Here is a 23,946-nt window from a genome sequence, read left to right on the forward strand (position 1 = left end):
GCCACGGGCACCTTGAATGAGGTCCTGCCCACTCCCGTCAGGGTCAGATAGGTGTTGGGCATCACCTGATCTGGAGCTACCACCTCGGGCCGGGCCAACATTACCTCAGCGCCTGTGTCCCAGTATCCATAGACTTTCCTCCCATCCACCTCCATGGGAACAAGGCACTCGCTCCACAGGGACAGCCCTGCGCCCACCCTGTAAACGGAAAATCTGATGTCCGGAGCATCCAGCTCTGTGGAGCAGTTGACTTGGGGCCCTCCTCCCTCCTGAGCAGTTGACAAGCTGCCAGCCCCCCTTGCCTGGGAAGCCTGCCCCTGGTCCAGCTGGACCGCTACCCAGTTAACCCTCTGTGGGTCCAGTCTGCTTGATCTGTACTTAAGCCTGGGGCACTGGGTCCGTATGTGGCCTCTTTGGCCACAGTGATAGCAGCCCATGCCCCATTGGTCCTCTCGAGCTGGGTGGTTGGCCCTGACGCCGGATGTTCCCCTTGGGAGGGGGTTCTCCCTATTCCCCCTTTGGGAGGTCCCAGCCTGACTCTCTCTCTGTATTGCGGCGGGCCTGTTCCTTTGGGACTCCTCCCTGCCACCCCCTGACCTGCTCTTCACAAACTCATCAGCCAGCCACCCTGCATGTCGCGGGTTCTCTGGCTTTTGGTCCCTCAACCACAGCCTCAGGTCAGATGGGCACCGCTCATACAGTTGCTCCAGTACCAGCAGTTTAACCAGGTCCCCCTTCGTCTGGGCCCCATCGGCCCACTTGCTGGTGTATCCCTGCATGTGGACGGCTAATGCAGATATGAGACCTCAGGAGTTTTATCCTGACCCCGGAACCTGTCCCGGTACGTCTCAGGAGTCAGACAAACTCGCGCAGCAGGGCCTGCTTGAATAGTTCGTAGTTCCCTTTCTCCTCCTCTTCCAGCTGGCGGTACAATGCCACAGCCTTGGGGTCCAGTAAGGGAATGAGAACCCAGAGCCTGTCCACAGGATCTACCTGGTGCAGCTTGCAGGCCATCTCAAAGGCATCCAGAAAGTCATCCATGTCCTTCCCCTCCTTACGCTGGGCCAGGATGCACTTATCAAAACTCTGTGCAGTCCTGGGCCCTCATTCACCGCAGCCGGGGGCCCGCTGCCCCTCAGCCGGGCCAGTTCTAGCTCATGATGACACAGTCTCTCTTTCTCCTCCCAGTCAGGTTCTCTCTGTCTCTCACGATCCTCAGCTCTCTGTTTTAGCTCTTTCTCCCATTCCAGCCGCTTCCGCTCCACGGATGCCAGGCGTCGCCGAGAGGATCCCCTGCTGACCGGCGAACTGGCCGGGGGTGTCACGGTGCCCTCGGTATTTGCTGGGCTCCTTCCCGCCCTTCCCCTCGGCATAGGGAGAAGGGGTCTCGGGAAGCCCTCAGCAGCCGGCTGACCACTCCCAGCGGGGACAGACACTGGTGCCTGTGCTGCATGTGCCAGGCTGCTTCCCTCAGACACAGGGATCAGTTCATTCAAGCGATCTCCCTCCTCCAGCCGGGCAATCAGCTGGTCTTTGGTGAGCCTCCCTCTGCGCAGCCCCCTCTGCTTGCACAGCTCCATCAGGTCACCCTTAAGCCGCTTGGCATACATCTTCCTGCTGGCCACTCACAGGCCAGGGTGCTCGCTGCTCCCCATGGTTTCCAGGGAGACCTCTAGTGTGCCAGCCCTTCTTGAGGTCACCACCTCTCTGCCAGGGTCGAGCTGCAGACTTCTCCGCCCCGGGACAGTTTGCTGCAATCCCCCAGGGGACTCTGTGACTGCAAAAGTCCTTCTCACTGGGCACACACTCCCAGGGGTTAATCACCCCTGAAATCGCCCCTTCGTTTTACTGCTCCCCAGTCACTTACTGCAGAAAGTGCCATCCACTGGATGCAGTAGATCCCACCGCTGCCACGAGTTGTCACAGAGTGTGGGGGAGTCGGGGCCCTGCACCCCTCTTCCTGGGACTCAACATGACTCTCAGCCAGCCAGCAAAACAGGAGGTTTATTCAGATGACAGGAACACAGTTCAAGACAGGTTTTGCAGGCACAGACAACAGGATCTTCCCCAGTTAGGTCCATCTTGGTGTCCCAGGAGCATCAAAGCCCCCTTGGGGGGTCAGAGCCATGTCTGGGCTTCCCTCCATTCCCCAGCCACCTCCTGAAACTCCTCTCACTCTCCAGCCTTTGTCCAGCTTCCCGGGCAGAGGTGTCACCTGGCCTCTCACCCCTTCCTGGGTTCTCACGTTACATGCTCAGGTATTCTCCCTCCAGCCAGTCTCCCATCCCCCAATGCAGATCGTCCTCCCAGGCCAACACCCCCTACTCAGCACTCACAGCCCACAGTAAGAACAGTCCCAGTTCGTCACACACCTGCTCTATGCCTTTTCCTCCATTCCCTCTGGTCCACAAGGTCCTTCTCAAGTTACGCAGGGACAAGGCCCACTTAATCTTGATCGCTCCGGTGTGGCCCAGGCAGCACTGGTAGACCACACTCCTCAATCTGTCGGTGACCAAACCATTTCCACTACCATTGTGGCCGGATCTGATAACTCAGGAACACGGCAGGCTACGCCATCCAGACCTACAGTCCCTCCATCTCACAGCATGGATGCTGCATGGTTAACTCAATCTGAGCTGTGTTGCTCCAGTTCAGGGCAGCAAGTACTCTTGGGTTGCAGAAAGCCCTCCACTAGATCCACATAACTGGCCAAATGGAAGCGCTTCTCCTGCTGGTATGCCCAGAACAATGCTGTCCCTCTGGAGGTGCCAGAGTCTACCATCCTAGAGTATCTCTGGTCCCTGAAACAGCCAGGCCTAGCTGTCTCATCCATCAGGGTACACCTAGCAGCGGTTTCAGCCTTCCATCCTGGCGAGAACAGGCGCTCAATCGTCTCCAATCCTATGGTCAGCAGGTTCCTCAAGGGTTTGGAACGTCTGTACCCGCAAGTTGGTCATCCGGCCCCTACGTGGAACCTCAAGCTGGTCCTGTCTAGGCTCATGAGTGCCCCGTCTGAACCGATGGCCACCTGCTCACTTCTGTACCTTTCCTGGAAAACAGCTTTCCTCATCCCTATTACATCGGCGAGGCATGTTGGAACTCCGGGCCCTCACAGCAGACCTACCATATATGGTGTTCCATAAGGACAAGGTACAGCTGCGACGACACCCTGCCTTCCTCCCTAAGGTGGTGTCTGCCTTCCACGTCAACCAAGACATCTTCCTCCCAGTCTTCTTTCCGAAGCTGCATGCTTCGCGATGACAGCAACAGCTGCATTCCCTAGATGTTCGTAGGGCTCTCGCCTTTTACATCGAGCGAACAAAGCCTTTTAGAAAAATGCCCCAGCTGTTCGTAGCGGTGGCAGACCAGATGAAGGGTCTCCCTGTCTCCTCACAGCGAGTCTCATCTTGGTTTACATCATGCATCCGTGCATGCTATGACTTTGCTGACGTCCCAACTACCCCCCTCAGTGCCCATTCTACTCAGGCTCAAGCTTCGTACGTCGACTTTCTGGCCCATGTGCCCATCCAGGAGATCTGTAGGGCAACGACTTGGTCATCTGTGCAAACCTGGCTTCCCACTACGCCATAGTGCAGCAGTCCAGGGGTGATGCTGCATTTGGTTCAGCGGTTGCCCATTCCTCGCCATCTCACTCCGACTCCACGGCCTAGGTAAGACTTGGGAGCCACCTAATTGGAATCGATATGAACAAGCACTCGAAGAAGAAAAGACAGTTACTCGCCTTTGTAACTGTTGTTCTTCGAGATGTGTTGCTCATGTCCATTCCAAACCCGCCTTCCTTCCCCTCTGTTGGAGTAGCCGGCAAGAAAGAACTGAGGGGGCGCTGGGTTGGCAGGGGTATATATCCGGCGCCATAATGGCACCACTCTAGGGGGCGCATCAGCCGACCCACCAAGTGTTGCTAGGGTAAAAATCTTCCAAAGATTGTGCACGCGGCGCGCGCACACTTAATTGGAATGGATATGAGCAACACATCTCGAAGAACAACAGATACAAAGGTGAGTAACCATCTTTTCCCTTTGTCTTCCCCATGACATGCAACCACCATGGAATGGCAGGACCCACGTGCCCAGCAGAGGCTTGGAGTTGCCAAGGAAACGAGCATCGAGCAGAGGGAAGGGCAAAGCCTCCAGCACCCGGTTAGGAGAATCCAAGCAGGCTCCTCAGAGCTGGACTGAGGCAGACTGGACCCTTCGAGGTTCACGTGCCCCTGTCCTCCTGCCGCAGGCACAGCTCTGTGTGATGGGATCCCTGGATACAACCTGGAACTGGGATACTGCTGTGCCCCCTTCACTCTCCAGCCTGGGCTGTCTCTTGCAGTGCTTTGCTAGTGACAAGCAGCAAACCCCTCCAGGCGCTGTGATTACTCAGCACAACAGCATGTGGAACCCCCACCCAGCTACATTGCATGAATGCTCACAGAGTCACATACGAATCACACAGAGAGGCACCAGCCAACCTCCCAAGCCCCCCGCCTCACATCCCGGAACTGTACCCTCTTGCCCTGGTCAGAAGCCTGACCAGTGTAAGTTTATTAGCCAGTCCGCTCCTCCCTCGATGTGGAGAGGGGACACTCCAGCCTTTGTAACCTCAGCTGAGATTTCCCAAGACTTCAATCAAAACACCCTGTTTTCTGTAAAATATAATAGATTTATTAACTACAGAAAGATAGTGATTAAGTGATTATAAGTGGTGGGCACAAAAGCTCAGAGATAGTTACTAAAAAAAATAAAAGGTAAGTGCACAGTCTAAATCTTAAACTTTATCACACTAGGAATATTTGGATCAGGCAGTTTTCTCATCCCACTAGAGGTTACAAGTCTTAACACACAGGCTTCCCCTTTTAAGCCTGGGACCAGTTTCCTCAGCTGAAGTCTTTGTTCTCCCAACATTCTTATTGCTTCACGTGTAGGTGGGGGAGGAGAAAGGCCAAGGTATGATGCCACAATCCCCTATTTTAGCAGCTCCTGATGCTTTTTCCTCTGTCTTCCTTCTCACCCAGGATGCGGCTTTGAAAATTCTCACCAACACCAACACCAAGGAGCCCTGTGAACATGGACACTTCTTAACACGTTGTGCTGTCCTACACTCGGCTGTCTGGCAGGGCCCCACATTGTCCTCACCAGGTCAGTGACTGGGCACTTCCATCCCTCCTGATCAGCAATTCCAAATGCCCTTTCTGCCCTCTGAGGGGAGACAGCCCTGTGAGCTCATAAATCGGACCTGGGACCTGAGTTCTGATCCTGGTTCTGACATTGCCCTTGGCAGTTCCATTGTTCTCAAAGAGGCAGGGGGTGGGGGTTTCTTCATTGTTCTCCATGGCCTGGGGGTGGGGATTCTCTATTGTTCTCGGTGGGGCCAGGGTGGGAGGGTTCTCAGTGATCACAGTGGGCACACATGGTCATCTGACCCTTCCAATTCACCTCTGCTCCTCCCTCTTTGGCTGGAGGCTCTTTGAGGCAGGGCCTGCAGCTGCCTGTGGAGGGACGTACCCAGCCTCCTGCGAGCACCACCCCAATACACATGCTAATCACACAGTGCCAAGTGGTGGTGACCGTGGCATTGCCTGACTCCTTGCCTGTCTCTCAGTGACTCCAGCCCAGATATATTCGCTTCACAGGGAGATCAATGGCTTTTCCAGCTCCAGACCCATGCGCTGCCCTGGGATCTGAGAGTCAAGCTGGATGTTATGGAGGTGATCACATGGGGTCCTGCAAAGCCCACTCGTGCTCAGTGGTTGCAGTAGAAAAGCTCTGAGCCTCTCTAGGCCTCCATCTCCCAGCTGCTCAGTGCAGCTAATGATTTAACCTGCCTGGCTAGCGGCTCTTTGTGCAGGGCTCTGGGAGTGCAACGTACCATTAACACTGCTCGGAGCAGAGCTGGGACTCAGCTCAGGAATCCCTGGCTCCTGCCCACGTGCTGGGTCCACCAGTGTGTGCTTCATGTAGAACACCCACAGCCCAACCCGCTCCAGCCCGAACCCTGCCAGCAGGGGTCAGTTCTCAGAGCTCCCAGGGGCCACATGCAGCCCCCGAAATGTCTCCAAACATCGAGACTTTGCAGGTGCAAACACACGTGAATCATCGTCTGGATTTGCCCCAATACAGTTTGGGGCTCCCTCAACCCGCTTTGTATATTTTCTTGGCATGATCCCTGGGGCAGCAAGTGTGGATAGTGCAGCAGGGACCCCGGTGAGCAATACCCATCCCATGCCAGAACCTAGCACCCAGGAGGAGGCAGCGCCACGTGTGTACTTCCCAGAGACATGGCTGTGGGACCTGGTGCCTGTGGGGAGAGTGAGGAGCTGTCACAGATCGTCCCTGCAGAGCGGCCTCCAGGCCAGACCCTGGAAAGCAGCAGCTCCCAGAGGCGGTGCAGTGGTGGGGGAGGGCCGGCTGCCCGCGTGGGGCTGTTTCCTGCGCCCTGTTGCCAGCGGAGAGGGACTCAGCACAGCAACAAGGAATAACAAGCCTCCAGGGCTGTGGGATTCGTCTCTTTACAGATGTAATGAACCCACAGAGCAGGGGAGGGGTCTGGGAGCCCAGGCAGCACCATGACCCTACGTCTCTCCAGCAGAGCAGGATTCGTGCCAGCCCATCCCCCACCATTCCCAGGATCCTGTCAGGTTGACAGGGGGGTTTATCATCCCGACCCCATTGCCCTTCGTGGGGTTTTCATTCCCACGTGGTGCCCAGGAGCTCCGAAGCTGAGAACATGGGAGGGGTTTGAATCCATGGGAGGGGGGCATTGAGGGTGGCACACGGGGTACAAGTGGGAGGGGAAGAGGATCCCGAGCAGGGGGAATCGAGGCTGACCCCAGGAATAGCCCCCTGACAGGGAGACGTGTCTGGCTGCGGAAGGGGGGGATCCTCATCCCGTGGGACATTGAGCCCAGTCCGGAGAGCCCCGGGGCAGGGAAGGATCCTGCGCTAGCTGGCGTGGGGCGGAGGAGGGGACGAGATGGGGGCACTGACATCTCTTTCCCTCTCTGCTGTCTGGGATTGGCCTGTTTCTGTGCCACCGGCCCAGGGCCCCAGCCCAGTGGAGGGTCAGGCAGGGATGTCTCCGTGGTCGTGCCCATAGGTATTTCCCAGGGGGTGGCCGCATGTCTGACGCTCTGTTTGTGTCCGTCCCGGCTCAGCGAGAGGGGCTCCAAGGACGTCCCAGTGTCAGTGCCCGACACCATCACGGAGTGGAAAGCTGGGATGTTCTGCACGGTGGAGGTGGGCTTTGGGCTCTCGCCCACAGCCACCTTCACGGCCTTCAAACCCTTCTTTGTGGAGCTGGCCTTGCTGTACTCCGTGATCCGGGGAGAGGCCTTCGCCCTAAAGGCCACCGTCTTCAACTACCTGCGGCAGTGCATCAAGGTGAGCGCCGCCTGGGGCTGGGGTGCAGGGGCTGCTGGGGCCAGTGACCTGGGGCTGGAGGGCTGGGCAGTGGCACAGGCTGGTGAGTGGCACCAGCAGTCACTGGCTGTGACCCTGTGACCACTGGGGTCAGCACATCGCGGTAAGGGGGCCTGAACCCCAAAGGGGCCACGTCTCGGCTGGAGCTGGCGCATGTGAGTGGGTCCCCCACAGCCCTAAGGAGGTTCTTGTGTTGGGCCCCACAGGTGCGGATGACGCTGGCAGAGTCTGCGCAGTTCCAGGTGCAGGCGGGCGAGGACGATGCCTATACCAGCTGCCTCTGTGCAGATGAAGGGAAAACCTTCCAGTGGGAGGTGACGGCGAGCAACCTGGGTAAGGGGCGCTGAGGGCTTTGTGCCAGAGAGGAGGGGCAGGGAAGGGGTAGGGGGGCTCTGCACAGTGGGGGGCAGAGAAGGGTCGCTCAGGGCTTGGTGCCACATGGAGTTGCCCAAACACTTCAATTTAAACAAACTGGATTAGATAAAACAATCAAACACGTTCATTAACCACAAAGACAGAGATTTTAAGTGAGTGCAAGGAATGGGGCATAACAATCAGAAATGGTTACAAGAAAAATAAAGAGAAGACGTTTACTATTACCTGCCTTAACAAACTACATCCGATTCAAGCAAAGATTGTCCCCACCTGCTTCCAGCAGTCTCACTGACCGAGCCTGTAAGTCAGGACCCCTCTGCCGTCCCGCTGGCTGCGATGTCACATTCTGAGGATCCACCCCTGAACACAGCTGTCAGTGATTTCAGCAGGGAGGGGACAGGTTCTGGGTGGCCATTCGCTGTTCCCACACAAGGTCTCAGGCAGAGAAACCCATTACACTCCACTCATCACTTCCCTCCGTCCTTCCCTTCCCCCCTTTCCTTCTCTCTCTTTTCTCCCACAGTCTCTCACTCTCCATTTTCTCTGCTCTTCTCTCCCTTCTTCACGACTCTCCCCTTTGCCCTCCCCCTTCCACTATGATCCCCCCTCGGACACGGGCTCCTCTCTGCCGCGGGTCTGTCTAACGGGGACGTCTCCCGCCTTGCTCTGCAGGGGAGGTGAACTTCACCATCAGCACCGAGGCTCTGCACACCGAGGAGCTGTGCGGCAGTGAGCTGGCCATGGTGCCAGCCCAGGGGCAAGTGGACACCATGATAAAGCCCCTGCTGGTCCAGGTTAGTGTCTGTTGGGGCCTCTGGGTAGAGCGGAGAGAGATCCGAGGCCTGGGTCTCACCTCCTGGTGGCCGTGGGCCGAGTCTGCACTTGTGATTGTTCTTTGTCCTGCCACAGAAAGTAATGTCCCAGCACCGCGCCGTCCACATCCCGGACCCCGACCTGCACTGCCCCAACATGTGGCTCCATCCCAGTGAGATCAGGGAGCTGGCGGGAGAGTCCTGGGGCAGACAGAGATGGGGGTTACCCCAAGGGGGGTGGCTGAGTGTGACACATGGGAGAGCTTGATGGGGTGGAGGAAACAAGCAGAGGGAAGTTCCGCGCTGAAGAGGAGGAAGCCGTGAGATCTGCTGGGCTGGGAACAGTCTCCCCGGGGAAGGGATGGGAGCCCCATCGCTGGGGCGCTGAGAGCTGGATGTGCCCGAGCCCCACAGAATGGGCTGTAGGGATGATCCTGCCCTGGCTAGGGGCACTGGCTGACCCAGCAGGCCCTGTCAGGCTGTGACGTGCACGGTCCCTTCTCCTGACCTTCTGTCTGATGCTCCTTCCCTGCAGCCGGGGGGGATCCTGGAGGAGAAGGCGTACAGCTCCCTGCTCTGCCAGGAAGGTAGGTTCCCAGCGCCTGTGCGGGGCTCAGTGGGTGTCACTAACGCGGGGAGTCTCTTGGCTGTGGCACATCAGTGATGGCTGAGCCGCTGGATGGCCCAGCTAGGGGCACAGGAGCCACCAGGCTGGACCGGACCAGGGGGCATCCAGGCCAATGTCCTGCCTGGGTCAGGGTCCAGGCCCAGCTGCATGGGGAAGATGCACCCCCTAGTGGGCAGTTATGGAACTGTCTGCCACGGGCCAAAGGCTCGAGCACGTCCAGCTCCTGCTCCCGAGTCTCATTTGGCCCACAGGTGCTGACTCCGTGGGTGCTCCGGGGCTGGAGCACCCACAGGGAAAAACTGCTCCCACTGGCAGCTCCCCGCCCCAGCTCTTCTCTGCTTCGCCTCCACCTCCTCTCCTGAGCCCACTGCTGCCGCTCCGCTTCTCCCCCCTCCCAGGCTTGCCGCGAAACAGCCTGGGAGGGGGGAGGAGGAGGGGAAATGCGGTGCGCCCAGGGGACGAAGTGGGGCTGGGGATTTGGGGAAGGGGTTGGAATTGGGGCAGGGAATGAGTGGACTTGGGGTGGGGCCAGGGGGGCATGAGCACTCATTGGCGCCAGGTAAACTCAGCGCCTATGACTGGGCCCCTGTTGCACCAGCTCCTCTTTCCTGCAGCCTGGTCTCCGTGTGCACGATGCTCCCTGCAGAGCTCGTCTCACCAGCTCTCTGGGGCCAGGAGAGGGACCAAGTCCCACAGGCAAGTCCCCTCGCTGAGAACCACCAGCCCCCCGCCCTCAAGGGCACGTGTGTGCCACGGTGGGAGGAGCTTGGGGTTGAGAGAGGGGCTGTGACTGGGTGAGAGCTCCGGATGGTGAGGAATGGAGGGATCTGATTGCCTGGAGGCAGGCGCAGGTTCCCAACAGGCCTTTAACGGTGTGTCTTTGTCTTCGTGTTACGCAGCCTCCGAAGAAATCTCCTTGCAGCTGCCTGGGAACGTCCTGGCGGGGTCCGAGCAGGCCCACGTGACTGTCCTGGGTAAGGAATGCCCCTGCCCCAGCCCTGCCAGGGCACGGTGCCCTTCACCAGCCAGCCCGTCTGCGGCCCAGCCGGGGCATCACGGATGGAAAAGACCAATGAGGTCCTGTGGGTGTCTGGGGCCAGGGCAGGACTGGTCCCTGCAGTCTGTGTTCCAGGGCCTCATCCCCAGTGAGGGGCAATAGACTCCCGCGGTGATGCCATGAAGCTGTGCCAGGGCATTGGCATCTTGGCCATTCATCACCACGTATCCGCGTAACCTCACCAGGCCTGAATCGAACTGGAGGCTCTGGATCCCCGTGTGCCAAGGCTCCACTGACGTGGTGTTAGGGACGGGACAGCTGTTGTGCAGCCTGGTAATTCTCTGCTCCCCCCGACTCCCTTGGTGCCAGGAGACATAATGAGGATGACTCTGCAGAACACAGACCGCCTGCTGGCCACGCCCAAAGGCGATGGAGAGACGAACATGGTCCAGTTCGCTCACAACACCTACATCCAGCAGTACCTGGAGAAGAGCGGGCAGCTGAGCCTGGAAATCAGAGACAAGGCCAAGGGATTCCTCCAGAGCGGTGAGTGTCCTCCCACCCCTGCGCCCCCAGGGCATGGCGGGGCCATGTGAGGGCCCTGTCCATGCCATCTCTGGGGCCTGGGTTCCAATCCAGCCCCAGATCAGGGTCCTGGCTGGCTCTGGGGGTCAGAGAATGAGATTCTTGGCCTTTCCTCTTGGGGCACCAGTCCCGAGGCCCAGGACACAAGGACTGTTTGACTCAGGGTTCACGGAATGGGAGAGGAGCCCTTTCCCCTCTAGGCCGCACTGGTTGGGATCCAGCCCCAGGTCAGGGCGCTGGAGCATTTGGGGGATCAGGGCCCTATTCAGCCTTAACTCCATCCCCCTATTCAGACCGACCCCTGGAATCTCAGTCTCAGCACCGTGGGGGAGGGAGAGCTAGTGGACCCCACGGGGCGCAGGCTGGGGGTGGATTCTAGCCCCTGGGGGTGAGCAGATCCAGGACTCGCTGTCTCTCTCCTGTCCCCGCAGGCTACCAGGACGAGCTGCTCTATAAAAACAATGACGGCTCTTACAGAGCCTCTGAGGAGAGTGATGCCAGGGGCAACACCTGGTGAGAGGCCGCACAGCACAGGCGAGTCAGGGCTCTGGGTGGGCAGGGCCTACCAGGCTGCAGCCTGACCCCCAGCCCCACTGCTATTCCAGTCCTGCTCCCCATACAGCTCTGCCCCTCGTACTCACTCCAAATCCCCCCCGTTCCCATTCTGGGCTCCCCTGACAGCTCTGCTCACCCCCACAATGCTGACCCCCAGCCCCGTGCCCCAGGCACCTCCCTCCTGGCCCGCAGCATCTCCTGCAGAGTGTCCTTCTTACGGGGTCTCTCCCCAACCAGGCTGACGGCCTTCGTTCTCACGTCCTTTGGCCAGGCCAGGCCCTACATCTCCATCGACGAGAAGCACCTAGAGGACGCCCTAAGGTGGCTGCCGAGCCGCCAGCTGGAGAGCGGCTGCTTCTGCAGTGTGGCGAACCTGCAGGTGGGAGGCTGGGGGCACAGGCTGATGGGATGGGGGAGGAGGGGACCAGCTGAGGAAGGGGGTGGGGGCCCCTCATGGCAGCTGGTTGTTGTGACCCGTTTCGGGTTGGGGGATTTCCCTGGGTTTTTAGCAACGGCTGAATGGCTGGAACGGCCGGGGCAGCGGGTTATTGCACCGAACGAGGGAGCAGCCCTGGCCCAGCGCCCCCTGGCTCCTGCACAGCCCGGTCTCCCCGTGGGCACTGAGCAGACCCCACACCCATTGCCTGGCACAGAGAGCCTGAGGGGCAGGGCCCAGCCCAGCCCTGAAGTCATGTGACTCCCACAACTCCCCATGCGGCTCAGGCAGAAGGGCTGTCGCTCATGGGAGATGTAGTCCGAAGGAGCCCGAGTCCATGGGGGAACAGGGGCACGAGGCTGGTGCAGCTGAATGTTGAACTGGTTCGCAGTGGAAGGTTTCGGTTCAGGTCGCCAACCCAAGAGGCTGCGATTTGGGACCTGCTGCCCCACAGCAGAATGTTGCGTTTTCATTTTCCCAACGGAAATTGAAATGTTTCAGCAAAAGTAACGTTTTCCCGTAGAGTTTTGGTTTTGTGGAAACTGCATCGTCTGTTGACCAATCATTTCAGCAGGAAATTCCCACCCATCTCGAGTCACAGCCCAATTCCTGCCACTGCCCTTGAGTTTGCAGGGAGCCGGGACTCTACGGGAAGGGCTGGGGCTGTACCCGGCCCTTTGGGAGCTAAGGAGACAAATCTTAGGCAAAGTCCAGATTCCCTCACGAGAGGGACTATTTAATAAGCAGGAACTTGCCCAGTGAAGCCCTCAGCCTCCCAGAAATGGCCCCTGGTCTTCACAGGAAATCTGGCAAATGTCAGTTCAAACCAACTTCCCAGCCTCTGGTTCCAGGGGGGCTCAGGTAGGATTTTATTCTGGGAGTCCAGTGCAGCCATGGCCATGGAGCGGCTACCGCCTCTCCTGAACTAGCCTGTGGAACTCACTGCCACAGTGTGGCTTCCTTGGCTGCTACAACTGGGGGTAGCTGCTTGGGACCCAGATGGGTCTGACAGGACCCAGCAGGAGGCAGGACCCAAATCCAGCCACTCGGCGCACTGGAGCCGGGTCTTCCCAGGCCCAATGGGTCTGTCCTGGGCAGCGTCTCACCTGCTCCTGGCAATGTGCCCTGCAGCTCGGTCTGAGCCGACTCATGGTGTCTCCATCCCCTCAGGGCGGCATGGTGGACGAGCTCTCTCTCTCGGCTTACATCACAGCGGCACTGCTGGAACTGGGGCAGCCGCTCACGGTGAGGCCAAGCCCGGCTGTCCCAGGGGAGGGGCTGGCAGGATTTGGGGGATCAGGGTGCTGTGGGGCGCAGTGGAGAGGCGGGTTGTTGGGAGTGGAGAAGTTAAAGGTGGGGGGGGGGTTGGTACCAACGCGGGGGTCAGGGTTCTGTGAGGAGTTGGGCTGGGGTCAGAGTCAGGAAGATTCAGCAGTTTCGGGAGGGGCTGGGCTGTTTCGTGTCTAGTGCTTAAGGGAGAGAGTCTAGCAAGGCTTGGGGGGTGCAGGGGGTGGGGATAGGTAAGGAGAGATGACGACATGCTGGCGGGAGTGGGTATTAGGGCCCCATGGGGTGGTTGCCGGGGGATACACCCTGGCACAGGACGTCTCCTCTGGCCGGCTCAGCCTGACGGGGAGTCTGTTTGGTGTCTCCCCCGTCCCAGGACCGCATGGTGACCAGAGCCCTCCAGTGCCTCTGGGAGTCGAGCACCAGCGACCTCTACACACAGGCGCTGCTGGCCTACGCCTTCGGGCTGGCGGGGAGCACTGAGCTGCGGGACGCTCTCCTGCAGCGCCTAGCCCAGCACAGCGTCAGTGCCGGTACCGGCAGCACCTCGCTGTAATGCTCCTCTCGCTGCTGGCCTCTGGACTCAGGGCAGGGCTAGCTGCCCCCCACGGCCCTGCCCACCGAGGTGCCCCCTGCCCCGGGGCCTCCTCACCCTGGCAGGGGAGCTGGGTCTCCGTGGCCCTGTCAGTCTGTGGTCTCTGCTGAGGCTGCCAGCGAGGGACCGACACGCCAGGCTCTGTCGTGGGGACACTTCTCCCCTCAGAGCTGGAGTGAGATCGTCCCATCATTTCCCAGGGCCCAGCGCACGGAGCAAAGGGGAACAAGGCTGGGTCGCTGCCAGCCTGGGGGGATCGGAGCTGAGAGCCTAGAGGGGCAAAGCCCCATGTCCCAACCCAGCCCTCTAAAGCGCCTGGGGCCAGAAGTGTGATGGGGTCCAGTGGGCTCAGAGCCATGGGGCAGGGCCTTGCGTAGGCAGCTCCCAGGGGGATGGACCATAACCGAGCCCTGGGGAAATGCCGCAGGATCCCAGCCCCCATTCTGTGTTGGGGACATCCCAGCTGGGGAGTCCCTGCCCGAGGCTTCTCGGCTTGGCTTGGCTAATACTGGGAGGGGAACAGGCAGCACTGGGCTGGCGGCTGGCTAGGCCCTGCTGTCTCTGGGAGAAGGGGTGTACAGGGAAGTAGGTCTCTGGGTGCCCCCTGATCTGCACCATGTGCCCCCTATGGATCCCTAGGAGGCTGCCCGTCCCCCAGCTCCAGTTTCCAGTGTGGAAAAATTGGAGAGTCCAAGTGAAGGACAACAAAACTGTTTAGGGGGCTGGAGCACATGACTTATGAGGAGAGGCTGAGGGAACTGGGATTGTTTAGTCTGCAGAAGAGAAGAGTGAGGGGGGATTTGATAGCTGCTTTCAACTTCCGGAAAGGGGGTTCCAAAGAGGATGGATCTAGACTGTTCTCAGTGGTACCAGATGACAGAACAAGGAGAAATGGTCTCAAGTTGCAGTGGCGGGGATCTAGGTTCGATATTAGGAAAAACTTTTTCAGTCAGAGAGTGGTGAAGCACTGGAATGGGTTACCTAGGGAGGTGGTGGAATTTCCTTCCTGAGAGGTTTTTAAGGACAGGCTTGACAAAGCCCTGGCTGGGATGATTTAGTTGGGGTTGGTCCTGCCTTGAGCAGGGGTTTGGACGAGATGACCTCCCGAGGTGCCTTCCAACCCTCATATTCTGTGATTCTATGATTTCCCCAGCCTTTCCCTGCACAGATGCCCTTGGCTTTGTGGCGCTCCCTGCCCAGCCCCGGTGTGAGCGATGCAGCCTGGGACCAGCTCCCCATAGGGTGGGAGGTCCCATGGGAGGCCTGAGGCCCACTGGGAGTGCGGCTGGAGACGCAGGAGGTGACGCTGCCCCACATTGGTGCTGAGCTGAAGGAGCCCTCGGCATGATGCCAGGGGGCACTGGGAGTCCCAGGTTGGGCCCCTCACTCTCATCATGAACACGCCCCGGTGATCTCTGTGCGTCTCCTCAGCGCCATTTGAGCTCAGACTGAGCTGTACTGGGAGCTGAGGCCTGGCGCGCTCGGGCCCTGGGGAGACATCCCCCCACAGAGAGGAGCCACCTGCATGGTCCGGGCGGCTCTGTCATATCTTAGCTCAGGTGAAAAGTCCCTTCTCTCCGAGCCCCGGCGCAGGGGCTGGAGCTGGTCTGTGCCCGCAAATTGTGTGTGTCGCGTCCTGCTCCTCCCCGAGGCGGGTAAGAAGTGCTGGGAGCAGCATGTGGCTCCTGCCCCAGGGAGGGGAGAGGTGGAGGCTCTGATGCAGGAGGAACCGAGGGGCCACCAGGCGCTGGAGTGAAACAACCCTCGAGTTACAGGAGCTGTCTCCGAGGTCACAAAGACCCCGTGGAGGGGCTTGTTTCCCAGGCATCAGCACCATCCCTGCCCTTCACCTAGGTCATGCTCCCCTCCTGACCCAGCCCCGGGGGGTCTCGCACTCCGTCAAGGGCTCTCTGCCCCCTCTAGTAGTGGTGGCACGAGGCATAAGCAGACTAAGCAATTGCTTAGGGCCCCAAGCAGCTCATGGGGCCTCCAGTTTGGTATTACCCCCCCAAACCCGTTCATCTAATGTAAGTGGCCTGTTTACCAGAGTGTTGGTTTGGGGGGGGAGTGGGAGTTGGGACTGTGATGGGTTGGACCCTCCTTCTGGGATACCACCTGATGTACTGGGATTTCACTGAGCCTCTCCTGATCTACCAGCCTGGGTTCCCTCTCCGTGTGTTGCTGAATTCGGCTCTCCGGCCTCTTGCAGCACACACACAGGTAGGACCACACCTTGCTGCAGCCACAGACTGAAGTCAGCTCTGTGCGAGAGAACTCCCCCAGCACTCACGTGCACACCCACTTTGGGAGATAAACCCAGAATAATACTGTCTTGAGCCGTATAGAAAAATCTGCACAGCACAAGCTGGTAAAAATCCGCCCCCTTCCTCAGCGTGATGAGAGATGTGCCTGGCTTCCTGTCCCCTCTCCCCCAGTTAGAAAGTGTACAAACTGCGTTAGATTATAAACAAGAAATACGTTTATTAACTACAAAAAGATGAATTGTAAGGGAATACAAGAGAGAACAGCCAGAACAAAGCAGATTACTGAGCAAATAAAACAAAGTACGCAAGCTAAACTCAATATACTTAAGAAACAGGTTACAAAAAAGTCCCAGGTAATGTTTAGTAAAAGGTGACAAGACCACCTACCCTAGCAGTGTCACAGTTACAGCTCTGGACGCTTCCCAGGAGGGAGAGAGATTAGTATCCTCATAGTCTTCTTGTTCCTTCCTGAGGGCCCATCAAATCTGATGGCCTGTCCTGGTGGGTGTCTTCCCAAAACACACCCACTTGTAATGGTTACATAGTCCGTATGCCTAACTGTAGATACAGAGATGATACATGCATACAAATTGGATAATCACATTCAGTAAATCAGAACCTTTCCAATGATAGCTCACATGAGCCATCTTGCGTAACGTGTTTCTCAGTGATGTCATATTCGTCTCATAAGCATATTTTCATAAAGAATACGAGTGCAACGTCAGAGGGCTAGTTCTTGGTTGTGTATATAATGCAGCTAATATTTGTAATGGGCTGGTGCGGGGGTGGGAGGAATATTCCTGTTAGGACCCCCTTGGGTTAGCACCACCTTTGCCCCAGAGTGGCCGCACCACATAGGTTTAGGGGTCACTTGCAGCCAGTGAGCCACCAGCGCTGAGCTTTTAGCTCGGGCAGCAGAGGCTCAGGGGTTTCGAGTCAGAGGTCCAGGGTTCAGTCCCTGCTGATGACTCACCCAGGGGTGTCGTGTTACACTTGTGTAGCCCTGCTGTGTGCTGTGAATCAGCTGCTGTGTCCTGCCCCAGAGGTGGCTGCATTCAGTGGGGGGCAGTAGTCCCTCTGGCCTGGGAAGCCCCTGGGGCCCCTTTGGAAAGCAAACAGGTGACCCACTGTGTTGTAACTACAGCTGTGGGTCTGCCCTTCCCTTGGCTCCTCTCCTAGGTCGACAGCTGTACTGGCAGGGGAAGCCCAGCCCCTACAGGAACAAGGCCCCATCGGCGGAGGCAATGACAGCTTATGTGCTCCTGGCCTATCTCTCCCTGCCCAACGTGTCTGCTGCCGACATGGTGACCGCCACCCAGATCGTCCGCTGGCTCAGCAAGCAGCAGAACCTCTACGTGGGCTTCGACTCCACGCAGGTAACACCCCTGCCCTCGGGCAAACCAGCGCTGGGGGCCTGGAGGAGGAAGGGGCTGTGATGAACTGGGAATGTTCTTAGTGTTCTTTGAATGCCAAGTGGGGAGTGTTGGCGTGGGAAGGCTGCAGGGGAGTTTTGCTGGGACTGGCTGCATTGGGGATGGGAGACTGTCCTTGAGGGAGGCTACCTGAGCATGTAACATAGGAACCCAGGAGGAGGGTTGGAGGTCAGGGAACAACCTCTGCCCGGGAAATTGGACAAAGGGTTGGGGAGGAGCTGGGAGGAGGCTGAGTGAGAGGCTGGAGGGAGTTTCAGTTTGGAGCTGGCTGGGAAAATGGAGGGGAGCCCAAATGGGGTTCTGACCTCTCAACGGGGTCTGGCCTCCCTGAGGCCCCCCAAGACGGACCTAACTGAGGGGTCCTGTTGTCTGTACCGGCAAGACCTGTCTTGGACTGTGTTTCTGTCATCTAAATAAACCTGTTTTACTGGCTGGCTGTGTCACGGAGTGTGGGGGAGTCCGGTCCTGCACCCCTCTTCCTGGGATCCAGAGTGACTTTTAGCCAGGCAGTAAAACAGAAGGTTTATTGGACAACAGTAAGGCAGGTTACAGCAGAACTTGTATGTACAGTCAGGACCCCTCAATCGAGTCCTTCTGCAGTTTCAGGGTACTTGTGTCCAGCATAGGATCCCCTGAATTCCCCTCACCCAGCCCAGAACCGAAACTGACCAGCCCCTCCTCCAGCCGGCCGATTCCTTTGTCCAGCTTCCCGGGCCAAGGTGCTAACCCCCTCCCCCCTACCTGGCTCAGGTTACAGGCTTAAAGATCCTGTCCCTCACCTAAAGACATCCCCAGCACTCCCATCCCCCACACAGACAGCCCCTACTCCATCTACTCCATCACAGGCTGAGAGTCCTGGTGAATGTCAGGAAGCTGGGGGTGCTGGGCCTTATCTCGCCCCACACTCCGTGACAGGGGCCAGGACCACCCGAGAGCTGCATCTCCACATCTGAGCCGGGGCCCTTTCTGGGAGAGGGAGTCCTGGGTGCAGAGCCCCCTGCCCTCAGGCTGGGAGCCGGGGTCCCAGTGTCAGTGCCCCAGCGGGTCCCAATCCTGCTGCAGTGAGTCTGAGCTGGGCTCCTCTCCCCAGAGCGTGACAGCAGCTCAGTGACTCTCCTCCCCAGGACACGGTGGTGGCCCTGCAGGCCCTGGCCAAATACGCAGCCCTGACGTACAGCGCGAGCAGGGCTGTGTCGGTGACGGTGAGCTCCCAGGCCAGGGCCCAGCAGCAATTCCATGTGGAAAACGCTAACCGGCTTGTGCTGCAGCACGCAGCCCTGCAGGAGATCCCCGGGCAGTACACGGTGCGGGCCAGCGGCAAGGGCTGTGTCTTTGTGCAGGTGAGTGCAGGAGCCCCTGGGGCCCAGCCGGCCCAGCGGTGACTGGCTGTGCCCTTGTCCTGCCCCACGGCGCCTGGTTCTGGCCCCAGGCTCTGATCTGCGGTGGCGGAAGCATCAGGATCTGCCCCAACCCTCTTGCTTGTCTCCCAGCTGACTCTGCGCTACAACGTGCCGCCCCCAAAGAGCGCTGTGACCTTTGACCTGCGGGTGGAGACAGAGCCGAAGGAGTGCACCGAGAGCGCCAGATCCCGCTTCAGCCTCGTGCTGCACGCCCAGTACTAGCCCCAGCCCCCACCCCCTCTGGGTCCGAGCACCCGGGGGCAGGGACAGGCCCCAGGCAGCGGGGAAATGGCCAGGGCAGAGCCGCCCCACTGCAGGAATCGATCACCGGGGAACCATCCCCCCACAGGGCTCGGGGCAGAGGCAGGGGCCCCTTGGAATGTGCCAGGTGCTAAAGGGCTGGTCCCAGGGCTGATCTAATGGACAGTTGGCTCCCAAGGAGCTCCTGGGCCCGGGCCCCTTGCTAGAGAGCTCAGGTCTGGCCGAGGGCTAGCAGCCCAGAGCAAGCAGAGGCATTAGAGATGCCTGCAGGGCCGAGAAGACAGGAGCCCTCCCCCTCCCCCTCCCTGGGGTCTGTATCCAGGGCAAACCCCGACCTCAGCACACGGCTCCTGTTGCAGGTACGGCGGGGAGCGCGCAGCCACCAACATGGCCATCATCGAGGCCAAGCTGCTGTCCGGCTACACCCCCGTCCAGAGCTCCCTGCAGCAGCTGTTTCCCAGGGAGGAGAACAGGCCGGGCGAGTCACACAGCATGAAATCAGGGGCTGATCCATGGGGGAGAGCCCAGACCCCCATGACAGCACAGATTGCAGTTCTGACCCCCGGGGGAGCTCCCCCTGCAGAGCCCTGCCCCCTGCCATGGGGCACTGTGCAGCCCTGGGTCTCCCATCCAGTCATTGAGTAGGTCCTGACCCTGCTTAGCTCCCCTACAACACAACGCCCATGTCTAGACTCCCACCCCTCCCCCAGCAGACATCCAGTGCTCAGGTGTGATTGGCATGGTGGGTGGCAGCCAGGCCCCTCAGCCATGGGGATGTTTGGTGCCCCATGTCCCAGCCCCCAGCAGAGCAGTGACTCTGGCCCCCGCCCCTCCGTTCCTGGCTCAGCCGTTTCCTCCCTCTGCTCCTAGCTGGAGAAGCAGCCTTTGGTGAAGAGGCTGGAGGTGCAGAATGACCAGGTGATGCTCTATCTGGACCAGGTGAGTGCGGGTGGCTTGGGGCTCCGGGGGCCTGGTGTGAACGAGGAGGGCGTGTCCTGCCCTGGCTCCACCCTCATTCCAGCTGCTCTCGTGGGCTTTGTGTCACACGCACGGCGAGGGGTCACTGAAATCTCCCCTGATTCCAAGTGTAACCCTTCTGCCCCTCTGAGTTGGCGGCAACAAGGGCCGGGTTCAGTATCCAGGGGTTCCATTTCAATAACACCAGGCAAAACTGGCTTGAGCCCCCACCCAGTGACCTGGGACAATTACATATCACCCCCTCGAGCGCCTCTAGGAGGCAATAGTTCCCCTCTTGCAAGCAGGGAGTCTGAGTGTAGCAAAATCCTTTTAATAAAGGAGGGAAACAATGTGGCATCATATTGAGGAAACACCACAAACAGGATTCATAACATAAACCATGAGCAAAAGACCCACCAAGTTTGTTTGGCAATGTCCTTTTCCCTTTAGGGTCTTAAGTCCAATCACCCCAAAGTCCAACAACCCAAAAGTCTCTGTCCCTGGTCAGTGCCACCCCAGAGTTCAAAAGTTTATCTGCAGAGTTTTATCCCCCCTCAGCCTGGGTGGAAATGGGGTGGGGCACACAGGGTGTCAATGGGCACCTTACGTGGTCCGAGGCCAACTGCCCCGCCTCTCCGTGGGGTTCTGCTGCAGCCTTCATCATGGATGGCTCCACTCCACCAATCGCCTGTGAGCCACTCTAGCCATCCCTGCAAACCACTCCACTTGCTCCCTGTTCTGGTCCAACCGTCCTGCAAACTGCTCTGCTCTGCTAGCTGCTGCGCAATATATCATCAGGCTCCCCTACTAGTTAACACAGCATTCAGCTCAGTAAGTTTAGCTCTTTTAGTGATTTCAGCTTGTAGTAGGGGACTTCCAGTGCTGCTGCACCATTGACCCAAAGTGAATTCAGCTCAGCAGCTTCTAGCTAGATTTCTAATAAAATCAAATTAGCTCTGCTATTCAACAATGGAGAGAAGAGAAGGTACAGTTGGTGTTCCAGGCTCTCAAAAGGGGCCCATACCATCAAATACACATACCAGTCCCCAGCCTCTCTCAATTCACTGGTTTTTGGAACCCATGTTCCTTGTCTAGCGAGTGCTAGTTAGTTGATGGTGAGACCCTCTGTCATAAAACCAGTTCATAGTCCCTCATTCACATAATCAGGGTAACAACACTTTATTCCTCCTGCCCCAATAACAGAGAAATTGGGGATCCCACAGCTATCAAAGTGACTGTTTTAGACTGTTGTGGGCTTTGCTAGGTGGGGTGGGTGTGCCTTTGCAAACAAGATCAGCCCCTGAAATTCTTTTCCACACTCGCCATAATTCACCACCAGATGTCAGGGTAGAACTCATCCTGACTCTGCTTACACAAGTGACCTATTTCCATAAAGGACGGAGCGATGGGGCCAGACTCAGCCAAACCCCAGGGAGGGCTGTGAACGGAGTGACGGGGAGCTCCGGGCTGGGGAGGCTGGAGCTGGGCCCTGAGTGTGATGAAAGGGGGTCACATTTTGCAAGGGGGTGGAACAGGGATTCGAGAGGAGCATTTTCTCACTGCTCCAGGCTGCAGGGGCAGAGGGAAGCGGCTGGGCCAGGCCGAGCCTCGGGGAGGATGGGGTTTGAGGTGCCAGTGGAGACTTTCAGCCCAGACGCTCGCTCTGTCGCTCTCTCGGTAGCTGACGAAGGAGGCGGCGAGTTTCACCTTCTCCCTGGAGCAGGATTTCCCTGTGAAGAATCTCAGAGCAGCCCCAGTGAGACTGTACGATTACTACGAGACAGGTGAGTCCCACCCAGGACCTGCCACCTTTATAGCTGTTCTCCTGGGCTCTGTGGCACAACCAGTGCCTGGTTTAGGGTGGTGCCATTGCAATCCCCCTGCTCTCTGTGACCTGTATCCATGGCTGATCTCGGCCCCCTGCTCGGGCCTGGGCGCAGCTCTTGGGCAGAGGCTGGCAGCCAACCACTGTAGGCCTGCAGGGGTCAAGCTGGAGACACCTGCTGGAAGCGTGTTCCCGGGTTCGATCTGTGGGGTCGCTCACCGTGAGGGATATGGGAGCTGTGTGCTCACCGGGCTAGTGGGGACAGTGCAGCTGGTGTAATTGGGGCCATCCCAGCAGGAGCAGGCAAGTCCCGCCCCCTCAGGTCCCCCTACATTTCCCCTGCCATCCAGCTCCTCAGACGCCCCCAGAATCCTTTGTGCTGGGCCAGGAGGTGGCAGGACGGTTTCCATGAGCGTTTTGAGGGGTGACTCAGTGGTGATTTTTGGGCCCGTCTGATTTACTTGGAGATGGGGGATGGGAGAGAGCGCACAGCCCCACTCAGACAGCTGGGGGTGACCTCCCACTCCCCTCTAGGGCTCAGACCTACAGCAGGGATCCCCTGGGGCTGGGGGAACAGACTCTGCCTGTGTAGGATTTGGGGAGGAGTTCTCAACCCCCCACTGGGTCTCTGCTCCATTCCTTACATCCCTTGCTGTTGCAGGTGAACACCCAGAGGCTGAGTACAGCGCCCCATGCGGTTCAGGTAGGTGTGATGCACCCACACACAACTCCAGTCCCTACAAATTTATGGGTGGGGGAGTCCATGGGCCGGAGAGGTTTGTATGTGTTGAAGATGACAAAGGAGAGGGAGATGGGAGCATGGAACCCACCAGGACTATGTATGTGTGGGGCTGAGAGAGATCTTGCGGGAAGGATCTATGTGGGGCACAAGGGAATCTGTCTTGAGGGCAGGGGGTGACCGAGGGGAAAGTCTTATTGTGGGTTTAGAGAGTTCTGGGAGGCCATGTCCACAGGTGTGTGTGGGGGGATGATTTTGATCGTGTCTCAGGGGATGTTTGTGTTTGTTTAAAGCCCCTGATGTCGATACGATGGAAAATTCCCACTGAAGCCCTCACCGGTGCTGGTCAGCCCCCTCCCCTCCCATCCCGAGAGCGCCGCGCCAGCAGCCAGACACCCCAGGATCGGGGGCAGAGGGGGTATGGATACGCCTCGTCTCAGCTGCTGCTTCTGGGACCCTCTGCCCTATCCCCTGCCCTGGGCTGGAAGGAGGCTGCAGCCCCACGGTCGAGACACGGACTCTTAGCGCCTTCTTCAGCCAATGCCTCCCAGCTCACTCTGGAAACATCCCACCTGCTCCTGTGACAAGTCACCACAGAAATGAGGGGGATGGGGGGAGATCAGTGCAAAAACGAACGGACACCTTTGGCAGGGTCAGTTCCCCGGGTGCCCCTGCAGGCAGCTCCCTCCCTTGCAGGCAGTTCCCCCCTGCAGGCAGCTCCCCTCCCTGCAGACAGCTTCCCCTGCTGGGTCAGTGAAAGGGACCAGCCCACCTAGGACCAGCTGCTGGCCTGCTCCCTAACTGCACTGCTAGCCCAGACTGGAATGGACAAAGCACCCATGGCCCCTGCCTGGCTCATCGTCTAGAGCCTGGTCACATCCACTGTGTCAGCAGCACCTGGTGACCGTCCCCTCCTTTGCCCCTCCTGCAGTAGCTTTTGCAACCCTTTTCCTTTCACCCATGTAACGAGTTAGTAGTTCTCAGCCTCAGCTGCCTGGTCCCAAAGAGCAACCCTTGCAGTCCCATCCCCCCCATCCCGGATTGTACATCACGCTACGGAAGTGGTCACTCCGTTTGTCTCTAGCCCCACCGAGGGGCTTTCGGAAGCTGTGGTTCATGCCAATTCACCTTTGCTGAGAGGATCCAGAAGCGAGGAGAATCCCAGAGAGAGTAAGGCCAGAAATTCCAGGCCAACATACCAACACCTGGCCAGATTTCTCAGCAGTCAGCATGCCAGGTGCAGGTGAGGTTCTGGGGCCTTCCCTAGCCAGGGGAGGAAGGCAAGGGGGTGGAGTCCAGGAGTTTGGAGGCAAAGGGGATGTCAGGTCCTGGCTTGCCCCCAGCCCATGGAGGAGCCGCTGCCACGCCCA

At 58.6% G+C, this 23,946-nt stretch overlaps 1 protein-coding gene across 1 annotated transcript; it reads left to right on the top strand.

The window, feature by feature from the left end:
• The first annotated feature begins 3,090 nt into the window (after window positions 1–3,090).
• On the top strand, window positions 3,091–22,904 carry LOC127040776 (alpha-2-macroglobulin-like protein 1). Its single transcript, XM_050935360.1, has 21 exons — window positions 3,091–3,150; window positions 5,024–5,147; window positions 6,184–6,317; window positions 7,167–7,388; window positions 7,634–7,760; window positions 8,475–8,596; window positions 9,150–9,201; window positions 10,142–10,216; window positions 10,609–10,785; window positions 11,256–11,337; window positions 11,617–11,758; window positions 12,986–13,060; window positions 13,479–13,635; window positions 17,141–17,337; window positions 18,519–18,734; window positions 18,885–19,009; window positions 19,415–19,503; window positions 19,924–19,994; window positions 21,694–21,796; window positions 22,499–22,540; window positions 22,870–22,904. The coding sequence occupies exons 1-21, from the start codon at window positions 3,091–3,093 to the stop codon at window positions 22,902–22,904; spliced, it is 2,427 nt and encodes an 808-aa protein (XP_050791317.1).
• Window positions 22,905–23,946: the final 1,042 nt, after the last annotated feature.

This window comes from Gopherus flavomarginatus, chromosome 25, assembly GCF_025201925.1.
Source record: "Gopherus flavomarginatus isolate rGopFla2 chromosome 25, rGopFla2.mat.asm, whole genome shotgun sequence".
Lineage (NCBI taxonomy): Eukaryota > Metazoa > Chordata > Testudines > Testudinidae > Gopherus > Gopherus flavomarginatus.